Source organism: Aspergillus piperis (assembly GCF_003184755.1).
Source record: "Aspergillus piperis CBS 112811 unplaced genomic scaffold BO85scaffold_26, whole genome shotgun sequence".
Lineage (NCBI taxonomy): Eukaryota > Fungi > Ascomycota > Eurotiomycetes > Eurotiales > Aspergillaceae > Aspergillus > Aspergillus piperis.
In genome coordinates this window covers 31,958-53,829 of record NW_020291616.1, presented here as the reverse complement: position 1 = coordinate 53,829, position 21,872 = coordinate 31,958, and the positions used below count along the sequence as shown (strand labels likewise).

Genomic DNA, 21,872 nt, shown 5'->3' with positions numbered 1-21,872 from the left:
GCGTTATCGACTAGACCAATGCTAGCGAGGATTTGTCTGCTCCTATCTGCTCTAGAGTATCTGCATCCTTTTCTTGATCGATTGTTGCGTAAAGGTGTCTGGGTCATAATTCTCCAGTGATAAACCCAAAGGCCCAGGAACGGACTTGAGGGACGAAGAGCGTGCACAGTCCGTTCTATGTGACCGAGAATAACGCCCAAAGAGATCGAGGAAGCAATCTACCAACTGCGAGTTGCGTGTTTGGAGAAGACTGGCTTGAATATTCGCTAAGGGATGCACAGAACATCGGGCGGGACTATCGTTCGTGCGACTGCTACTAGTCAGGACGGAAGAACGCCAATGATGTTTTACCCCTCCGTAGACGCCCAGGAGAATTTGATCCGCCGTGCGTACCGTGATGCCGGCATTGCAAGCACACCGTTGTTCGAATGTCATGGAACAGGTACAGTGGCCGGTGGTACAACCGAAGGAACTGTGATTGCAAAGCTGACAGACCGGAGGAGCGTCTTTCTTGGGGTGGTAGGTGTATCACAATGCTCCTAGGATCGAAGAAATCAAACTAACTTTGTTTAGGTCAAGCCGAACCTGGGACATGCGGAAGGTGCATCTGGCATCAACAGCATTATGAAATCTATCCCTCGTGCTGAAACACAGAGCCATCCCTCCCAATATCTATTTCAACTCCCATCATCCGAATAGTCCTCCGGTGGAGGGGAATCTCTAAGTAGCTCTGAATGCTATTCCATGACCTAGCGACCGCCCTGAGTGGGTTAGCATCAATTCTTTCGGTATCGGAGGGTCCAACGCCCACGTTATTCTTAAGTCCGCCGATTACTACATGAAAAGCCGTGACATCCCGATCCGCGACAGAAATATTGCACCATTAGATAAGCCCCAAATTATACTCATCTCAGCAAATACTAAAGCGTCGTTGGATGCTCGTATTCAGCGGTTGACGACTTACGCAAACGGTATGGAGAAGGATTACCTTCTGTGCGATCTATCCCATGCCCTTGCTGTACGGCGACGACATCTCATCTACCGCGTATTTGTCATTGCCCGCCCAGATGTGGAGCTGACTGAACAGGGATCCATTCGCTCATTATGGTCTGGGGCGGTCCCAGAGGTGTCAATTGTCTTTACCGGGCAAGGCACACAATGGCCTGGCATAGGTAAAAGATTATTGGATACAGATGCAGGCTTTGCTGCTGATCTAAAAGCAAATGGATCAGATCCTTCAGAGTCTTCATACTCCTCCATGGAACCTGCAAGGTATTTCGAGAGACACTACTTACGTTAGTATATCCAGCATAGACAGCTGATCAACCGGTAGACGAACTACGCAGGGTGCATCAAGCGTCTAGAGTCCACGAGGCAGAGCTGTCCCAACTCCTCTGCGCAGCTATTGGTGTGGGCTCGGCGATCATGAGAGAATTTAGCAAGGTCGTTGTGCACAGCCCTGGGGTGTTGAGCACTCCGAGGATCAAATCGCGGGTATTGTGATTGATTCGCTCGTTGCCATCGAGGCCAGAAATTGGGCGCGCAAGACTATATGGTTGAAGATTCCAATGTCCGCACTTTCCAAGGTCAAAGCGGTGGGTGAACTCAATAATATGTGGTTGAGGGGCTGAAAGCAAAATACTCCCAGGGAAGGAGGGAAGGCCCTAAGCCATAATTATTGCTACTCTTAGTCTAAGGAATTCCAAACATGGTGCTCAGTAGTTTGACCCAGCCCATCTCAGAACTCGAAACGAATGATGGGACTTTAGGGATATCACTCGAATCTATAATATATATTCGACTAGAATACTTGAATTAGACTGCTTGCAAGTCTTGATCTCCATGACATGCAGTAGAGGTAGCAGATAGTCTAACACATCGCGCCCGACTCAGGAGACACCAGCGCTTCGTTGAACCACCATGCGAAACTATGCCAACGAAAGATGACCAGCTAGTGATTTCTCGCGTCCCAAAATTAAAGCTGCATCGCTAGGCTACCGTTTTCTTTCTTGCATTGGAATAGAAGTGTCTACAGCCCCAAGACAGTATACTCAATATGGATCCGTCTGACAACATGGAGACTCTGTGCGCTTCTCAGATGACCCAAGTCGACACCTCACCGACTTGAAGATAGGCTCCATCCACCGTTTGCAGCGAATCCTGACTCAACCGACCATCGATTCGTTCTTGGCCGGGGTGCTCAGACGGTTCTCTCTGGGCGCCAAGCTGCCGAGAGTCATTGAAGCCAGCGGAGGTTGCCAATTTCTCCGCCGCACAGCGGGTGAGATCCGGGGAGGCAGTTCTGTTTGCAAATTGCCGCGCAGATATCCCTGATTACACCAGCTGGTCGGCCAAGACCGAGCGGGGCGGTTACACTCTATTACTCGTACTCTTCACTAAGGTCACGCCTGTATGACGCCTCCTGCAACAGAGTTACAGGCCACGCCTTCCCCAGCCTTAGGAGCCGCTTTCAGTGCCCCTCATTCTTGGCATGAGTTTCTAGTGAACTCAAATCGGAATGGGTATCGACTGAGTGACCACCTCGGAGGCTATCTGTGTGGATGTGCGAGGCATCCAAGATCTCGGCATATGTAGTCCAAGACAATTGCAGTTGCGTTCATTGAAGTCCAAGGTTCTTGGGTCGGATCCGTGAGACCGAGTTCTTAGACCTAAATATCAGATTGGTTGCAACATTATAGAGCCTGAAGTTATGCTTTGACGCGAATGGAACGAGTCATTTCGGCTGGATTGAGCCCAATAGACCTAAGGATTTATGTCTTCAGTGACACCGGGGTACAAATAGGCCATCCTGACCCGGGGGACTTTCGTTAGGACACGGTGCGCCCTGCTCTACTTCGAATATACACAAAAGACGTCCCTATCAAGTGGTCACTGGGGCTGCATTACCTAATATCATGATGTATGACAAAAAAGGCGACCCGGAGAATCCTATCTCGACGGTTCATCACCTTGAATCACCTACCTCTAATGACAAGCAAGATCCAGAGGTTGCTCGAGACTGGACACACGATTTGACCGAGAGCAAGAATGTCACCACATCCACAAGGTTGAAGAATCCACTTTCTGGCCTGACGCGTGATGAACTATTTCGAGATGTCGAGTCATTTGCAAAGGACAAGGGTTTGGAGCATATCATGGATGAGCTGAAAAGAGGCTCCCTCGTAGCCCAAGATCCTAAGGGCTTCGAGTCCCTTGATGAATTATCCGAAGGCGATAAAGAACTGCTTCGACGTGAGAAGACACATCGATGGAGCCAGCCATTCATGATGTACTTCATGACTAGTACGTCTTCTCCAATACAAACTGGCACAGACGGGATGTTAACAAGATACTAGTCCTTTGTGCTGGGTCCGCAATTGTCCAGGGCATGGACCAGACGGCAGTTAATGGAGCACAAGAGTAAGTGACACACTGTGAGATGCCCTTTCTAATAACTGAGTACGGTCAGGTTCTACTTCGCCGAATTCAACCTCACCAATAGATGGCAGCAAGGGCTCCTCAACGGGGCTCCATACTTATGCTCAGCGCTTATAGGATGTTGGACAACAGCCCCTCTGAACCGGTGGTTTGGTCGTCGTGGATGCATCTTCATCTCATGCTTCATATCCTTTGCCTCGTCCTTTTGGATGGCTGCGGCACACACTTGGTGGAACCTGCTACTGGCCCGATTTCTCCTCGGGTTTGCAGTAGGCGCCAAGTCAACAACAACCCCGGTATATGGTGCGGAATGCTCTCCAGCCATCATTCGTGGTGCGTTGGTTATGATGTGGCAAATGTGGACCGCTTTTGGGATTATGCTAGGGTACATTGCTTCAGTCGCCTTCATGGATGTAACACACCCCACAATTCCCGGTTTCAACTGGAGATTGATGCTGGGTTCAACTGCCATTCCGTAAGCTTAGTCATCTTCACCTAACTCACCGGCCCTAGTTGTGCTGATCCCGTCCAGTCCCTTCTTCGTGTGCATGCAAGTGTACTTCTGCCCCGAGTCACCCAGATGGTATATGATGAGGAATCGCTATCAGGACGCTTACAAAGCACTTTGTAAGCTCCGCCCTTCCTCGTTTCAGGCGGCCCGCGACCTCTACTATATCCACACGGCACTACAGGTGGAGGAAAAGCTCCGGGAAGGCAAACACCTCTGGCGCGAGATGTTCACCATCCCACGCAATCGACGAGCAGCACAATCCTCGTTTTTTGTCATGTTTATGCAGCAATTCTGCGGGGTCAACGCTTTAATGTACTACAGCTCGAGCATTTTCTCAAATGCGGGGTTTGATAGGCGTATGGCGTTGGTGACGTCATTGGGATGTGGTATAACGAACTGGATATTCGCTCTGCCGGCCGTATATACGATTGACACGTTTGGAAGGCGGAACCTGCTCCTCACCACATTCCCATTGATGAGCCTGTTTCTGCTCTTCACCGGCTTTTCATTCTATATCCCGGACCAAACATCAAGGACGGCTTGCGTGGCGACGGGGATCTATCTGTTCATGATTGTGTACTCCCCAGGCGAGGGACCAGTACCTTTCACGTACTCTGCTGAGGCATTTGTAAGTCAATGTGTATCAAATTGTGAGAAGGGTTCTTACTAAACGAGACAGCCACTTTATATCCGTGATGTAGGCATGTCCTTTGCGACTGCGACGACCTGGGGTTTCAACTTCATTGTCTCATTGACGTGGCTTCCATTGCGGGACGCCTTCAGTCCACAAGGCGCATTTGGCTGGTACGCAGCATGGAACGTCTTCGGATGGATCTTCTGCTACTTCTGTCTGCCTGAAACCAAAGCATTGTCGCTCGAGGAACTGGATCAGGTCTTCTCGGTTCCCACGAGAAAGCACGTCAATCACTATGCAGGGATGCTGCCGTGGTATGTAAGGAAATATATCTTGCGAGGAGATGTGCCGCCTCAAAAGCAGTTGTATGATTATGAGTAGATGGGAAGGCAGTGAAGGTCTGAACGGCAGAGCCAACATATCTCGTTGGAATTCGTGCCAAGGACGGCTAGCAGAGGAAGGCGAGCTTGCAGTATATACGTTATGTATGCCCTTTCGTTTCATCCACACGTCATTCGGCTCAAATATCCGTACTCGATGCTTCCTGCCAATCCCTAGCCAGCCATAATATTGCGCTAGCACTTGGTTCTTCAATGATAAAAAAAAATCACGAGAAACTTTAGTCCAGTCTTATTCAAGTTTCACGCTTGTTGATTGACTGGCTTTATCTTTCATGATGTCTCCACCGTCGCTAGAAACCAGCCCTAGCCATGACACGATCTCGATCATTTGTCCGTAGAGCACTGGGCATATTACAGCGCGAATCCCTGTTGAGCGTAGGATGCCGCTTGCAGCGCCTATTATGAGCAACCCCTGAATTTTAATTGCCCTGCTTATTCTATGTAACTTCAAAATTAAAGACCTGAGACACCGTCAATTTTAACATAAAATATGTACGGATTTAACAGGCCAATTGAACGCTGCCCGTGATCGTCTCCGCCAGACCGTCCACCAAACGCTCTCTGGCCGCATTACGCTTATCCTCCAAAGATCATTGTCACCCTGCTGTGAGCGTACCGTTTGCACGTTCCTTCGAGAGCTTCAGAAAATACAGGCCTGGCCTTTTGATAACTGCTTCGCGAAGCATGGGATTGACGAGCTGCTGAATCGTCTGGCCCACTTCGACGCGGATCGAATGCACAAGTACATTGATCCTGCCACGAACAGTCAATTCAACTGTGTTATGTGCAACATGGATTGGAAAACTATTGTTGAGTCCACAGCGACTCGCGTAGCTGGCTACTTTGATGGACTGTGTCTTGACTGCGCGCTGAGGACTGACGAGAACCCTCCTCCTGGTGGGCAATACGACAAAAAGGACTACTGGGACTGTTTAGAAAGCCACGATCGGTACGATCGGAAATGTCGGATCCAACACGGAGAGCCCTCATGGTACTTTAGCTTCATGGGAGAGCAGCGAGAACTACAAGCAACCCCAGCTCATGGTGTTGGTCTCCCTTATCGTCTTTCCAACTAATGTTGAGCCTTTCTCGCTTTGAGAATGCTTTGCGCTTCTGTTGGTGCTCACCCATGCCCAATTTTAAAGTTTTGATAAGTAGGTATGCTCGTACCTAATCCATATGGCTCGGAATTGAGATAATTCTGTTATTTTGTTTTTCCAACATCTGGAAATACAAGCCTGATTTTCTTAGTGTAATATTTTTGAAGTAAAACCTGGATATCTGCAGCAGCCTTTCTATTTCAACCCGATTTCGTAGCATCGATTCGTCTCTCAGAAAGGTAAGAGGTCGAACATGCCATCTCCTCAAGCGTCAGCCTCCACGTTAGGTTTTATATCTGCATAACTAGGCTTCTAATCAGATCGATATCGATTACTTTGTACGAATCCAACAAGTCGCGATGACAAAGGTATTGCATGGTTTTAAAAGAGAGGGTGACCAGCTGCATAGTACATATCCCCACAGAGTTCAAATACCACCTACCCACATGCATCCGAAGAGAAATGAATCATTTGGCTATTAAACTACCGACTATGCTTCTCCAGAAGCTGATCCAGCTACCCCTGTCTGCTCCCTCATTCCATATCGTCTCAAGTCAGTCCACAAAAGTCAATTTCCTTTCCTCGCAGAGTTGAAACCCGAGATGAACATTCCCTTCGCGGCAAGGTCTCCAGATGAGACTAGCCGACACATTTGAGTAATCCCAGCACCAGTGGTCGTGGTCGCATGTATCAGGATGCTGAGGACGGTTGTGTGGGTCGCCCAAAGCCTTCTCTATGTCGTTGGTTCCATTGTTGTAGACCGCGTAGATCGAGGAAGGGCTCGAGGATACGAAGCAGTTCTCGGAAGGTAAGAACAAAGATACAGCAGGCAACCGCTTTGATAAGTAGTGCAAGGGCTTGATCGAGCTCACTATGCATCTTTTTGTGCTATGAGTCAGGAAATATAGGCTAGATATAACAGTCAACTCCAGAGTTGTATGGAATTGTCGTTTGGAGTGGACATGCAGCAAGAAGGGCTTCCAGAACTTGTTATTACAAATATTTCTAAAAAGAACGCTCAAAAGGATGGCGCGGATGCACGATTGGTTGCTTCGTTAGCAGGGTTACTTTGGGCCCCTTCGATCACGACTCCCCGTATCTGCTCTGGACAGCATCCTCCTTATTTATTTCCTGGGCCTATCGGAAGGCTGTAGCATTACTTGAATATCTGGAGCAGGAACAGATATTTCGATCAGACTTACTGGGACCTGATAGAGTACTCGTATAGGGAAACAATCCAATTCGCCGAGTAAAGGGAACATCAGTATCCGCGACCTTAAATGTGGGCCAAGTGAATTGCTCCGATTGGGCTCTCTTTGGGGACTGACAGGGAAGTAGATCACATCACGCAGGGACTCATCCTACTAATATAAGCACGGTAGCCTCGTTAGGACATGATTGGGGGCCCAAGGTGATCACATGGAACTGGTCAATGGTCCAGTTATTCATCTATGGTCTGTGGGGAAGCATCTGGCGACCTACTAGAGTGACAGGGAAGGCATTCCAAGCGGAACGACCCGATGATGTAGACTTTCCTGTTTGCACAGGTTTCACCGTCTCCCAACTCAACCCTATATACCGTAGCAGTCTATAAGTAGACCTCCCCGGATGTTGCACCTTTGGGATAATCTGGGGTAATAGCACAACTTCGCTTGCAATCAATCCACACTAGATAGAGTTCAACTTTAATGTTGGTGGTTTTACTACTTTTTCGAAAGAACAAGTCTCTATAAACACGTCAACATTCTTAGTAGCAGCTGTGGTCAATAAGATTAGTATTTTCAGATTATATGTACCGAGTCAAGGTGACATACACCCAAAGAATGCAGAAAGTAAGGCCAAGCAGGGGGAGACCCCGCGCCGACGTTATCCGGCTTGGGGTTTTCAAAGATAGACCACTGAACTGGGGCTTGCCTATCTCCCACCCTGTCTTCGAATTGGCCAAAGGTACTTATATTATGGCGGAAGCTAATGCCAAGGGTCTACAAGGGAGGGTTGGATACATTCAATATCAATATCACTGGTAAAAGAAGACTTTGGCAAGTCTGTAATTTTACGGCGTGCCAAATTTGTTAAGCCAGACGACATTTTTTCGGGTATAAGTTATGAACAAAGGTAGTAAGGGGGAATATAGCCTGTGTTGCTGCTCTAAACGTCGATGGCAATCTTTTGATATGCTGTACGTAACCTTCAGTGCTTAAGGTCGGCGGTGGTATGAGCATTCATTTACCTTCGAAAGCTAAAGGTGATGTGCTATAGGTCAAAAGGCAATTTCATGCTCAAGTAATACTAGTGCTGTTATACACAAGAGGACGCTGATGTGAGATTTTATTGGTTGGTAAGAGGCAAATTGTCAGAATCACGAAGGCCGATGTGGAAATATATATTATACTAATCGAGTAATGTGAATTGATTGCAGTCATTCCCACAGATGGTGAAAAGATCGTGCATAGTGATATCCAGGGGAAAATCCGTGAGTTCACCACACGACACTGCTGCTGTCCGTTAACAGATGACTCTAATGTAGTGGCAAATGTATAACTACTCAACATCTCATGATTCCAGTCTCTGCTTCTAGAAGATTTCTGGTTTCAGAATCTTTCTGCATCCCCGATCACATGATGGTGCCCCCACACCATCCCGGCAGGTCCTTCTCAATCCAGCCTAGTGCCAGACCCTTCCGCAGGCACCGCCGGCTTGGCATTGAAGACCATTGGTCAGGAACGGGCAAATGAAGCGGAGAGCCCCACTGAAAAGGCTCGCGAATTAGGTAATGAGATGTTCAACAGGTGTAACGTTGAACACACAAATTTGTTTGTGATGCAAAGACTTTCATTCGGCCCGGCGGGTGACTCAGAAGATGGTCTTCTCGCCGGACTCGTTCATTTGTCACCGCAGTTCCTCTTGACATCTTCAGCCTGTCATTGTTGTTCAGTTTCTGCGCTAGGTTGATTGTTTGCCTGTTTGTGTCAATGTAGGAGCGGTAGGGCCGTTGACGTTGTACATCCCCAAGAAACTCTCTTCGTCGCCAGTTCTTTTTACCGTCCCCACTCCTCGTCCATCTCATTTCCCGCGGAGAGGAGAGGAAAGCTGGGATTTTCACCTTCCCGTCACCGCAGTCATGGCCCATCCAACTGGCGACAAGGTTGACTCCCATCTGAATGTTCAGACGGGTCAATTCTTTCAGGAGGGCCGAGAAGATCCCTATCTGCATGATGCAGAGGAGAAGCAGGACGACAAGAAGGACAGCCCCGTCTATAATGACACCTTTGGCGATGAAGAGTATGCCGAGGTTAAATATAAGGTCTTGAGCTGGTGGTATGTCTATCCAAACCTCCTTTATCTGCTACCGAATAACTGACTTGAATGTGCCAGGCAATGTGGTTTCCGTAAGTGATTCTGATGCTAGCATCAGTCGACAGCTTGTCTTACTAACTTTGCCAGTCATGGTTGCGGAAACCGTGTCCCTTGGTATCCTGTCGCTGCCTGCTGTTGTCGCCACTCTGGGTCTTGTTCCGTATGTATTGGACCAGCAGCTGCTTGAAGTGATATCTTCCTCTAACTAGGTGTAGTGCTATTGTTCTCATTGTTGGCCTCGGTCTTCTGGCTACCTACACCGGTTACGTCATCGGTCAGTTCAGATGGCGCTATCCCCATGTCCAGAATCTGGCCGATGCCGGTGAGATCCTATTTGGGTCTATCGGTCGAGAGATCTTCGGTATCGGACAGCTGCTGCTCGTAATCTTCATCATGGCGAGTCATCTGTTGACCTTCTCGGTCGCCATGAACACAATCACGGAACATGGAACTTGCTCCATCGTTTTTGGTGTTGTCGGTCTCGTGATCTGCTATTTCCTGGGTCTACCTAGGACGTCTGCGAATGTGTCCTATCTCTCGGTTGCTTGTAAGTTGCGAAATATATCAGGTAGTCTCACGATACTAACTTGCACAGCTTTCATCAGTGTGTTCTCCGCCGTGATGATCGTCATGATTGCCGTCGGTGTGGAACGTCCTTACAAGGGAACCCTTGAAGCAACGGTGGATACCAGCTTGTATGAAGCATTCCTTGCTGTCTGCAACATTGTCTTCTCCTTCTGTGGGTCACTTTCTATCCTGCATTAGCTACTCCTACTAACGTGCAATAGCGGGTCATGTCGCATTCTTCGGCTTCATGTCCGAATTGAAGGACCACCGGGAGTACCCAAAGGCCCTGTGTCTTCTCCAGGGTCTCGACACCATTCTCTACCTTGTCACTTCCGTGGTGATCTACATTTATGCGGGGCCTAATGTCACGTCCCCTGCACTGGGCTCCGCTAGTGAACTCGTGGGCAAGATAGCCTACGGAATCGCCCTCCCTACTGTACGTGCGGTGCTCATATTACCTGTGCTCTACTGACATGTGATAGATTATCATCGGCGGAGTTGTAAACGGTCATGTCGCTTGTAAATATGTTTATGTCCGTATCTTCCGTCACGGAGACCGGATGCACAGCCGCGACCTCGTGGCAACTGGATCCTGGGTTGGCATCGCACTGGGATTGTGGATTATTGCCTGGATCATTGCAGAAGCCATTCCTGTGTTCAATGATTTGTTGAGTTTGATCGTATGTTGCCTTCTTACTCTACTCAAATATCATACTGATTTTTTTCCAGGCGTCCCTTTTCGCCAGTTGGTCTACATGTGAGCACATCATTCCCTTTCAGTCGTCATATTCACACTAACAGCAAACAGTCGGGTTCAGCGGCATGTTCTGGCTCTACCTCAACAAGGATCGCCTGTTCTCTTCGCCGAAGAAGATTGCCCTGACTATCTTGAACGTTATTATAATTGGTATTGCAGCCTGCATTGTAAGTATCCTATTCGTTTTATCATCAGATCATCTCTAACAACAGAATCAGTGCGGTCTCGGACTCTACGTATCCGGCCGTTCCCTTCACGACGACGCCAACAGCAGCAGTTTTTCTTGTGCCAGTAATGCTTAGAGGGAAGGTATAGACCAGGTATATATTGCATATAGCGCCACATGTGTCATAATAGACTAGATGCATTCTGTACAGAAAAGCCTATGGAAAGAAATGTATAATACAACTGCATACTACATACCATTAATTTAGCCCCCATCGTGCCATCGTCTTACTCACCACCTAGTAAGGAATGAATCCCCGCAAAATTCCGATCCCCAGCTTGCCGCCCATCTCACCCGAGAATTTCCCTAAGCGCCAGTGCCAAGAGCCCGCCAAGGGCCGCCAAGATCACCGCGGCGGCGCCATCTTGGCGGTCAGACACTTTGTGGACGCTCAGTCACTGGATCGCTTGTGACGGTCGGCTGAAAATTTCGCAGCTGAAGTCAATGCGCAGTAAAAAGAAGAGAGTATAAAGAGAGTATCTGTACGAAAGACAGCTTGGTCGTGATATATCTATTTACGGAGATAAATACTACCCGTGAGAGAAGATGTTAGTTATGTTATGTCTCTTCTCACTACCCGTCGAGGCTGTCACTTGTTTGAGAATATGCGGAGTCCCCGCATTCAAAGCAAGTGATCGTGGCACGTGCCCTGGACTGTTTATTGCCGCTCACTCACCTCACCCCACTCCCTCTTCCACAAAGCCACGATGATGATGATGGCGTTGGCTTGGTCAGGCCCCTGCTCAAAGACGCCACCGTCTACTGCCTGTCTATCTATCCACCAGAAGACCACAAAGAAGCTAGCTAGGACAACACCACCACCAACAGAACTGCCAAAGCGCAGAACACTACTCGACGCGACAACGTCATCGGCGCCACGAGTGTCAATCCCTAAGAGTTCACTTAATGAACGAATGAGTCATGGCGCTATCCCGCCTAACTAAGGTAAGACACAACAGCACAACCAGTCGGCTAAGTTTCAAGCTGTCGGCCATGCACGAGCTAGATAGAGTCTACCTGCACAGCATCCTAGTCTGTGCGAGCACGAGCATGAGCATTGGCGTTGGCAACAGCTGAGCTGCGATAAGCTAGAGCAAGTCGCGTATCAGAGTCCACAATGGCATGTTCCTGATACTCTTGTCATCGCATGGCACACGTGGAAAGGAAGATTACTATCGCTCTAGTAGCATGCAGGTTGGCTTCGGCTATGTTGAAATTTCACGCGCACATACACACACGGTTGCGGCAACGGCGTCGCTGGGCGTAAAAGTAAAGAATAGGCAAGATCGACAAGGCTTCTTGGCTTGCGCGGTGCAACTTAACTTGGCCCCCCGACGGTGGTGGTGAAAGTTACTGGAGTGGTAGGGTTGCTTCATTTCGACGGTCAAAGTTTGGAATGGAAATCCGGCCAATTTCCAGCGAGTTGCGGGATTTGTTCTGACTGGTGGTGGTGCTGGTGGGCTTGGCAAGTGGCGTGAGGATTGGGGGTGGTGCTGACTGAATGACCAATTTTTTGAAAGCATAAGGGTAGAAAGTAATTGGTTTAATTAGTCTCGCTACGATGTGAGTGTCCTAAGTGTTTTTCCACGGTTGATGTAGAGGTGCTGTTGGCGGAGGACAGGCAAAGAGAGAGCGAGGCAGCAAGTGGGTGAGGGTTACCGAGAGCATAAGTGTGGGTGGGTGGTGGGTGCCCTCCCCCAACTCGGTCTGTCTTGGTATCATTTCTTGTCGCAGCCTCATCAACCCGCGAGAATTCGGGATACCAGCCTGTTTCAGAAATGAAAAGTTTCACAGTTTCACAGTCTGACAGACTCCTCGTCATGTCTTCGGCTGTCCTTCCTCTTCTTCCCCCAAACCTCCCATCCTGGCTGGAACCAAGATCTCGGCATTCATCTGCCCAGCCCTTGGCCGGGAGCCAAGGAGGGAACGCGGCCCTGAACCTTCCTCGATGCCTTCATTTCTCCCCGTTCATTCGTCTCCCCTGCCCTTGCCGAGATGAGCTGATTGGTGTGACCGAAAAGCTCTTCTTCCGATTATCCTGGTCGTTGAAGCAAGCAATGCAGCCCGACCTCCACCCCGCAGAGCTCACGGTTTTTCCGGGGTGCAGCCCTTAGCTATAAAGAGGTCGCGTCGCTTCCCGTTCAATCCCACCGTTGCTTGCGACCTGCATCAGTCCTGATTCAGCCAAAAATAAGACATCTCACCATGTCTTCGGTGCCCACTTTCGCCGGCTTGTCCGGTCGGAAGCTGATCTGGTCTGTGACTTCCTGTGCGACCTTGGGTTTCTTGCTCTTTGGTTACGATCGTAAGGCTTTTCCTTTGCCTGGCGCTTTTAGCCTTGAGCTAACCTCAATTTAGAGGGTGTGATGAGCAGTATTATTGACGCCGATCCGTTCAACGACATTTTCACGGCTACGAGAGACAACTCCACCATTCAGGGTGTGGTCACTGCTATCTATGAATTGGGTAGGTACATCCCTTGTCTTTGGCTCACAACCAGACTCTAACCCTTCTAGGATGTCTCGCCGGTGCTGTCTTTATCCTCGCCTGCGGTGACTGGCTCGGCCGCAGATACTCCATCATGCTGGGTGCCACCATCATGATCATCGGTGTTATCATCCAGGTTACGTCTGTCAAGGGACACGTCCCTCTGGCTCAATTCTGTGTCGGACGTGTCATTACTGGTGTCGGAAACGGCATGAACACATCCACCATCCCCACATATCAGGCTGAATGTTCAAGGACCTCCAATCGTGGTCTGCTCATCTGTATCGAGGGTAGTACCATTGCTATTGGAACCCTGATCTCCTACTGGGTGGACTTCGGCGCCTCCTATGGTCCCGATGACCTTACCTGGCGTTTCCCCATCGCTTTCCAGATCTTCTTTGGTCTTCTCATCATCCTCGGTCTCATGGTGCTGCCCGAGTCTCCCAGATGGCTGTTCACCCAGGAGCGCTATGAGGAAGGTGAGCGTGTCATTGCCGCCTTGCAGGGCAAGGAGATTAGCCACCACGAAGTCCAGCTGCAGAAGACCATCATTCTGGACTCTCTCAGAGCGTATGTCCCCTGCCCTCAAATCATCCATAGCCTAAGCTAACCTCACCAGTTCCGGCATGGCCACCAAGTCCACTCCCCTCTCCGCCGTCTTCACCGGCGGCAAGACCCAGCACTGCCGTCGCATGCTTCTGGGCTGCTCATCTCAATTCTTCCAGCAGATCGGTGGTTGCAATGCTGTCATCTACTATTTGCCCGTCCTGATGCAGCAATCCCTCCACCAGACCGAATTCATGGCCATGATTCTTGGTGGTGTCAACATGATCGTCTACTCAATCTTCGCCTGTTCATCCTGGTTCCTGATCCAAAAGGTCGGCCGTCGCAACCTCTTCCTTGTCGGCTCTTTCGGCCAAAGTGCTTCCATGGTGATTACCTTCGCCTGCTTGATTCCCGGTGGCCCCGAAGCCGCCAAGGGTGCCGCCGTCGGCTTGTTCACATTCATTGCCACCTTCGGCGCTACCTGGCTCCCGCTTCCCTGGCTCTACCCTGCTGAAATCTCCCCAATCAAGACTCGTACCAAGGCCAACGCCATCTCCACCTGCACCAACTGGCTCTTCAACTTCCTCATTGTCATGGTCACCCCCATTATGATTCGCAACATTGGATGGGGCACGTACCTCTTCTTCGCGGTCATCAACGCCCTCTTCATCCCGGTCATTTACCTCTTCTACCCCGAGACAAAGGGCAGATCACTCGAAGAAATTGATTTGATTTTCGCCAAGGGATACCTTGAGAAGATGACCTATGTGCGTGCGGCCAAGGAATTGCCGTTCTTGACCGATGAGGAGGTCGAGCAGGTTGCTGTTCAGTACGGATTCGGTCCTGCTGATCAGCCTGCTAGTGGTGACAGTGAGAGCACGGAGACTGGTGCTGGTAGGACGGAGGTTGAGGTGGAGAAGCGCAGCGAGTAAGGGGGGCTTAGTTGGATTAGATTAGAGTGCTTTCTCGATAGAGAGCTGTTGTTGTTTTGAGGCGGTGATATCCAGATTGACATTGTATTACTCATTGGACAAGATACCATATACCAGATGGAGTTTGGCTCTGTCAATATTTTATGGGAACATTAATATAGGATCGCAATATACCTACACAATCTTTACACTATACTATCGAAATTCTTTTCACAAAGACTACCCCCACAAAGTTTCAGACCTCCTCTAGAAGCATCTACCCCAAAGCCCAAAATACCCATATCATAGACTTAACATCCCTCCCCAGCACCTCAAGCCGCCTCTTCCTTTCCACCCACCTAGACATCTCATGCAACATCTCAACCCTAGTATCCCCATCCTCACCCTTAACCAATACCTCCTTATCACCAACCCTTCTGTACCGACCTTCTAACAATAAACCCAATCCAATGATCCTGAACCCTCACCAACTCCATATGCTTCACCACACCCTGTCCAGTAGACATTTCATCCAGCTCAACAAGCTGCTCATGAAATGCATCGAAGAGATAAATCAACTCCACCCCATGGTGCGCACATCCCATCTTCGGTCCAGGAAATGGGTTCCCGAACTCAATCTAAATGTGTTGGATACTGTCTGCATCGCCATATACGTTGTGGCGCTGGGTCCTCAGCGCATCTATCGTACGGTGGATAGTGCATGATGGTATCGTGGTGGTTTGGAGATTGTCCTTTATATAATACCATTTGGGGAGTACTCAGTATATCGTATGTGTGGAACGAAGCTTTTCTTTGCCCTTCAATAAACACAGGGTGGAAGGGCACATCATTAAGTCTGCTAATCTGCTAGCTGGTAATAGCGACAATAATCCATCTATGCATGTATCTACAAAGAGGGAGACGAATGTGTAGATACATGCCAAGGAAGTCGAATACTGCGCTTGCTTCTACAGACCTACTCGCAGGATGCTAAGCTATCATTGGGTAATATCTCTTAGGCTTCCCACTTTTCCTGAATCGTACCTCTGTTTGTTAGAGTCACGATACTGATCATATTTTTTATTGGTAAAATTGGCCTGCCATGCCAAATGAGTCAAAGATGTATGACTACTCTCGACCTTCTAATCCAGTGATACGTTGCCGATCAACATGGAAAAGCCAATTAGCAATATAGTGGATACTGTCGAGGGCGTCCCAAGTGGTTCGTTTTGACTAATTTTCCCTTTTCGGACCCCGACATGGACCCAGCCCTCGCCGTCTTCAAAACACAGGTGCCTTCACCATAATGAAGAAAACATAGCAGCATGATCCCTTGCAGGACCCCGAAAAGCAAATTTCGATCATTAACTTAATTCGTATCTGCGCGCTAGCCTACTAGCCGTCCCTCTCAGTCAGATCAGCACCCAGCTTAACCCTTTCGGGACCCCGACCTAAAAGGATCATTTATGCTTGGTATGTAACCGCACCGTGAGGACGTCTAGATTGCTCGTCACGCTCTCTGCATCTTCAAAACCACCTAGACGACGAATAAACTGGTTCAAACATCAAACATCATAATTAGCTGCCAAATCACTCGGTCCGCTGCAGAAAACTTCGCTTACACTACACGCCAAAGCGACAGTCAAGTACTTAACGAACTCATGGCGCAGTCCGACACCGGAAAAATGGACTCACCTGCAACGATTCAATGTACCTCCCAACAAACTCGATTTCATATCGAATCTCCCAATTACCGCGAGGTAAGAGCCCGTTGCAGCAATGAGTTAGACAGTATCAATAGGTCTCATGTGTTGACTATGTCCATGTCTCTAGCTCGACATTAAAGGACTTCAAATTCTCGTTACGTCAGGGGAGAAGAAATCCACCACAAAGGGGAAATCCAAAGCGAGATCTAAAGACGGTACCGATATTTTATCCAGCGCGGACCTGTCATTAAAAGAAGGTCGGCGATATGCTCTTGTCGGTCGAAATGGGACCGGAAAGTCGAGTAAGAGACAGCCTTGCTAGACACGCCAAATTTAGTCATGGGCTGACCAGTTTACACTAATCGAAACAGCTCTGCTGAGAAGTATAGCAGAGAAGCTCATTCCTGGAATACCAGAGAACACAAGGATTGCGATACTTCAGCAAACCAGACTGACGGATGGGGTCAATGATCCCAAGCAAGCGGGTAGGGATGATACAGGTCTTAATGTCCTACAGACTGTGATAGAGAGGGCCACGTCGAGGAGTACTATCGAACAAGAGATATCGAGTATGTATACACCTGATGGTGTTGTCTTCTAGCTAACAAGTTAGGACTGTCTCAGGGAATTGATACTTCAGATCCTTATGCTCCAGTTAGAGCCCTTCGATCGCTAAAACACGCGCGCCTCCAAAAACGTCTTTTCATATTGGATAAAGATGCTCGACTACGCAGTGGTATGCGAGGGATGCAAGCCAGGAAAGCACTTGTGGCTTTTGAGAAAGTTGTTGCTGAATCGCAGAGAATGTGCGTGGACGATCCGTTAGACATCGACCTTGATCAGCGCTAGCCCTTCCGAACTGACATCTGCTCAGGTTAGAACAACCCAGCGAAGACCTCTCGGCCGACACCCTCCAGCAAGAGACTCAAGATGCAGTGGACTTGCTCGCGCAGCTTCAAGCACAAATCGAACCAGCTCTTGTTGCAGAAACAGAGACTAGGGCGCGGAGTATCCTGACCGGATTAGGATTCTCATCTGCAATGATGGTAAAGCTTATCTCCGACTTGTCGGGCGGTTGGCACATGCGAGCAGCTCTTGCTTCTACCCTTTTACAGGACGCCGACATACTGATCCTTGACGAACCTACAAACTTCCTCGACATGCTGGGCATTATCTGGCTGCAACGATACCTCATCTCAATGGGGGATAACCGCAAGCCACCTACCATGATTATCGTCTCCCACGATCGAGACTTCATCAGCCTCTGCACGGATCTGATCATTCTCAAAGACAAGCAGCTCACGTACTTTCACGGAGATCTGCCCACATACGAGATATCGCAATCCGAACGACGAAAATATCTCACGACGATGAAGGAAGCACAGGAAAAGCAAAAAGCCCACATTGAGAAGACGATCGCAGCCAATCTCAAAGCGGGCAAGGCAAACGACGATCAGAACAAGATCAAACAAGCAAAGTCACGTCAGAAGAAACTAGATAACCGGTGGGGCATGGAAGTCAGTGCTAGGGGCGGTAGGTTTAAGTTGAATCGCGACCTAGTTGGCTATCACTTTACAGCTCGAGAGGAGATCGACATACCCCCAGAAGAACGCCCCGTTATTATAAATTTACCGGAGCCGCCTGATCTCCGATTTCCAGGATCGCTCATAATTCTTGAAAAAGTCAGCTTCCGTTATGCATCTACGTCTCCGATCGTCATCCGGGATGTCGACCTCTCGGTCGGTATGGGCGACCGAATTGGGATATTGGGGTTGAACGGGGCGGGCAAGTCAACACTCATCCAAACATTGGTTGGAGAAACAAATGCGACACAAGGAACAAGGAATACGCACCCACGCCTACGGCTGGGATATTACTCCCAGCATGGAGTGGAGGGTCTGCAAGCCCTTGGTGCGCAGGATGAAACACTCACATCGCTAGCACTATTGACTCAGGATGTTAATGGGGAATTGACAGAGGGTGAGATCCGCGGCCTCCTAAGTCAGCTGGGACTGCCTGGGCGTCTAGCCTCGGATGTACCTATTCGCAAGCTGTCGGGCGGACAGCTGGTTCGCTGTGCGCTGGCACGGTTGTTCTGGCGTCGTCCTCATTGCCTTGTTCTGGATGAGGTCACGACCCACTTGGACTATGAAACTGTTACAGCGTTAAGGCGGGCGCTTAATGAGTGGAATGGGGCGGTTGTTGCTGTTAGTCATGATAGATGGTTTATGAGGGGGGCTGTGGAGGGGGCTATAGATGAAGGGCAGTCGGAGGATGAGGAGGATGATACTGTTGATGGGTTAGAGAATAGGAGGAGAGTCATGTATATGGTACGCGGTGGGGAGTTGAGTGTCCTGGGGCGAGGTGTTGATGAGTTCGAGGAGTTGATAGAAAGGCGAGTGAGGAAGTTGATACACTAGCACCGAAATAGGATGTGCGGTGAAGGGGCTATCAGGGTAGAACAATTTAGCCTGATATTATTCGGCAGTATCTGGACAGATGAAACTCATAGTAATTTCAGAAGCTTTAGTCATTGTCCAATCTACCATGTTGTTTGGGGGCTGCCTACCGCCGACCTTTCGTGACAGCTGGTGCAGAAGCAACTAGTGAGCATGGAAGCAAGTCTTCCACTTCACAGCCAATGCCATCTTTTTGAATTCTGCCGCGGATAGAGCACGGTCAAAATACCTTGACATATAGGGCAAACAATTGCCGTTACCGAGAATAGCTAAAATGTAGGCTACAACTAAGAATTGGATGTCTTAGATACCCCTGTCTAGTGACGTCCATCTAATTTAAGCCCCGGCCATCTCGGCTCCCATATTCAGGCTTATATGCCGATGATACTAGCATGGTCTGATTCACACTCATTACGAAGTGCAGAAGTTCAGACCCAATCCGTGGAGAGCCATAAGCCGCGGGAATTGATTAGCCGTGGAAGACTATAAGCCGTGAAATTAATCCACTATTGCAAGGTCTGTCTAGCACAGAACATTGAGTTGCCAAACCGGACGTCATGATCCCCGAATCAGATATCGGAAAGTGATGCTCCCTCTTTAGAGTTCACCGCCTGGGACTGCGAAGAGCAATCTTAGCTTAGGGCACCTGAATGGTCCGGGGCAAGTTTCGGCTTATACTATTTAGAGATTTCTAGACAAGGGTCTGTTACTTCTACAGGGTTCAGTAAATACCTGGCCCACTGTCAAGTTTGAATCTGCCGGATGCGCTAGCTAATTGAGCGGGATCGGTTAGCAATTTAACCTAGCACGACTCGGATCTGTTAATGATCATCGCTCTACGGGTGGGTTACCTTTCAAGGAAAGGACTGGCTCGGAATTTAAGCAACACCAAGTAGATTTGATTGGATTCGATACACTATCTGTGCCTTTCTCGGCTGAAGAGGAGTACCGATCTTGAATGAGTGTTTCCAATCAGAGTGGGTGGATTTTCTAGCTTTTACACGGCCGACGTTCTAGAACGAAGAACCAAGCTGTTATTTCCCGCGATGGGTTCTATTTACCCAGGCTGCGCCTAAAGCCTTTTGATAGTCTTAGTTGACACTAGCGGTCCAGTTGTCAACAGTGAAGGTTGCCGGGCCACCGGTGAACGGCTCAGTTCCAAATTGCAGGGCTAGTGATCATTTCTGTTAGTGACCGTTTCATTGTGGCGCTCGGTAGTAGAATTAGGAAAACTCACTGATCAAATGCTGAGAGCTAGCCGGGAAGCCTTGGTTCTGGGTGAGATAGTTGAAGAAGTCCTTGATGTCCCCACTGTACGAGTTGATAGGAGATCCTGCCACGAAGCTATATGTCTTCTGCTCCGCACCGGCCTGGGTGCTGGTACCATACCACACCTCCCAGGATTTGCCTCCCACAGTGGCCGTGGCAATCTGCTTGCCAATAGGCTGGACTGAGCCGTAGCGGGCAAGCCTGGTTACGTTAGCCTCCTCCATCTATCTTGTTCACGACGTCACATACCAAATCATAAGCTCATAGTCACCGCTGGAAGTGGCATGATCCGCATTCGCCGCGGTGAACAGATCATATGAGACATCGGCTTGGACATTGGTGTCGTCCTGGCTCCATGTCACTGAGGTGGGAATGCTTGACACATCGCTGACTAGCTTCTTGTCAAACGTAAGGCCGGAGTTGGAGTAGCTTTTCACTGTTCCCTCGCCACCACTCCAGGTCCATTTGGTATGCCATGAGGCACCACTGCTGCTGAGCTTGTCGACGTAGACACACTGGCTGCCAGTGCCCTGGTATTCGCCCCAGAGGTTCTGGTTCACCGAGTATGGGGGGCTCGAGGCACTGTCGTACTGAGAGCACATCGTCTGGCCCATGGCGGTGGCCGCAAACAGGGAAAGTGTCATGGAGAGCTTCATGTTGGGCAATAAAGCAGAGGAACGGCAGATCTAAAGAACTTCGAAAGGAATAGAAATTGATTGTTTGGAATAAGACACGAACACGGAGGGGGCGGCAGACGACGCAGCTTTAAATACATCAACTCTAGTCAATGACGCTTACTGTTAACACTATTATTGTCCGACTTTCCGTGTCCAATACGGCAGGCAGGACGAAGTAAGCCAACTAGCTATAGCAGGTTGCGCCATCATTAAAGCCAACTTACAACATTGACATGTAAATCCTCCGTTTCAAAATGAGACCCTTCATCGGAGCACTTTCCGCTTCAAGTTAGCGATGGTCTGTGGCAGTCGGCAACCAAGCATTGTGGAGAACGGGATCTCCAGAAATAAATTAAAGGGTTCTGCCTGTGCTGACGATATCCATCATGCATATAGACCAATTGGATCTAGACGGGAGTAGGTTGGTTGGTTATCGGTGAATTATCGGAGAATATCAACAGAGCTTGGGAGTAATGTTGGATTTACTGAGAATGTAGCTCATATGTTTATCATACCACTAGGTTTAAGTCTCCAGGGGCCATGGAACCATATCAATTGGGGATCATGGTATTTTTCTCCGTGACATACCTGCACGTTCCCGTTTAGATTCTTTTCTCTGATGGCCCCATTCTTTCTTATTCAGTGACTTGTCTTGTCTGCGATACTTCCTTCCTCCCAGTCCTTTCTTGCCTACAGATCTATACTCAAACATTACTCTCTTATCCAGGTTTCCTCCTGCCTCCAGGGCCTTCTGCCCGGAGATTTCGGTTGCCTGTAGTTATCCATTATCCACAGTCTACGACTTCGAGCGAGTAGTTTGCTTACT

At 49.0% G+C, this 21,872-nt stretch overlaps 7 protein-coding genes across 7 annotated transcripts; 6 read left to right on the top strand and 1 right to left on the bottom strand.

Moving 5' to 3' along the window:
- Nucleotides 1-342: 342 nt before the first annotated feature.
- Nucleotides 343-1,503, top strand: BO85DRAFT_442580 (thiolase-like protein; the record flags this gene model as incomplete). The annotated part of the gene is made up of 4 exons (XM_025658845.1): nucleotides 343-519; nucleotides 574-698; nucleotides 754-1,295; nucleotides 1,334-1,503. 4 exons carry the CDS (start codon nucleotides 343-345, stop codon nucleotides 1,501-1,503), a joined length of 1,014 nt encoding a protein of 337 aa, XP_025510941.1.
- Nucleotides 1,504-2,918: 1,415 nt separating this feature from the next.
- Nucleotides 2,919-5,044, top strand: BO85DRAFT_505069 (sugar porter family MFS transporter; the record flags this gene model as incomplete). Its single annotated transcript, XM_025664320.1, has 5 exons — nucleotides 2,919-3,303; nucleotides 3,357-3,420; nucleotides 3,470-3,913; nucleotides 3,971-4,577; nucleotides 4,629-5,044. 5 exons carry the CDS (start codon nucleotides 2,919-2,921, stop codon nucleotides 4,962-4,964), a joined length of 1,836 nt encoding a protein of 611 aa, XP_025510940.1. The 3' UTR covers nucleotides 4,965-5,044.
- Nucleotides 5,045-5,259: 215 nt separating this feature from the next.
- On the top strand, nucleotides 5,260-6,060 carry BO85DRAFT_492417 (uncharacterized protein; the record flags this gene model as incomplete). Its single annotated transcript, XM_025663775.1, has 2 exons — nucleotides 5,260-5,314; nucleotides 5,492-6,060. The coding sequence occupies 2 exons, from the start codon at nucleotides 5,260-5,262 to the stop codon at nucleotides 6,058-6,060; spliced, it is 624 nt and encodes a 207-aa protein (XP_025510939.1).
- A 2,925-nt stretch (nucleotides 6,061-8,985) lies between these two features.
- On the top strand, nucleotides 8,986-11,193 carry BO85DRAFT_472153 (amino acid transporter). The gene is made up of 10 exons (XM_025662536.1): nucleotides 8,986-9,402; nucleotides 9,460-9,473; nucleotides 9,529-9,601; nucleotides 9,657-9,988; nucleotides 10,037-10,180; nucleotides 10,230-10,444; nucleotides 10,491-10,688; nucleotides 10,738-10,765; nucleotides 10,817-10,932; nucleotides 10,984-11,193. The coding sequence occupies exons 1-10, from the start codon at nucleotides 9,206-9,208 to the stop codon at nucleotides 11,065-11,067; spliced, it is 1,401 nt and encodes a 466-aa protein (XP_025510938.1). The 5' UTR covers nucleotides 8,986-9,205; the 3' UTR covers nucleotides 11,068-11,193.
- A 1,961-nt stretch (nucleotides 11,194-13,154) lies between these two features.
- Nucleotides 13,155-15,143, top strand: BO85DRAFT_430116 (sugar porter family MFS transporter). The gene is made up of 4 exons (XM_025658279.1): nucleotides 13,155-13,296; nucleotides 13,350-13,457; nucleotides 13,508-14,048; nucleotides 14,098-15,143. The coding sequence occupies exons 1-4, from the start codon at nucleotides 13,197-13,199 to the stop codon at nucleotides 14,954-14,956; spliced, it is 1,608 nt and encodes a 535-aa protein (XP_025510937.1). The 5' UTR covers nucleotides 13,155-13,196; the 3' UTR covers nucleotides 14,957-15,143.
- A 1,428-nt stretch (nucleotides 15,144-16,571) lies between these two features.
- BO85DRAFT_430113 (ABC-F family ATP-binding cassette domain-containing protein) lies at nucleotides 16,572-19,061 on the top strand (the record flags this gene model as incomplete). Its single annotated transcript, XM_025658278.1, has 5 exons — nucleotides 16,572-16,695; nucleotides 16,769-16,943; nucleotides 17,013-17,210; nucleotides 17,255-17,447; nucleotides 17,516-19,061. The coding sequence occupies exons 1-5, from the start codon at nucleotides 16,597-16,599 to the stop codon at nucleotides 19,059-19,061; spliced, it is 2,211 nt and encodes a 736-aa protein (XP_025510936.1). The 5' UTR covers nucleotides 16,572-16,596.
- Nucleotides 19,062-19,980: 919 nt separating this feature from the next.
- On the bottom strand, nucleotides 19,981-21,124 carry BO85DRAFT_472150 (glycoside hydrolase family 12 protein). The gene is made up of 3 exons (XM_025662535.1): nucleotides 20,619-21,124; nucleotides 20,338-20,570; nucleotides 19,981-20,271 (listed from the first exon to the last, which is right to left on the bottom strand). Exons 1-3 carry the CDS (start codon nucleotides 21,023-21,025, stop codon nucleotides 20,192-20,194), a joined length of 720 nt encoding a protein of 239 aa, XP_025510935.1. The 5' UTR covers nucleotides 21,026-21,124; the 3' UTR covers nucleotides 19,981-20,191.
- Nucleotides 21,125-21,872: the final 748 nt, after the last annotated feature.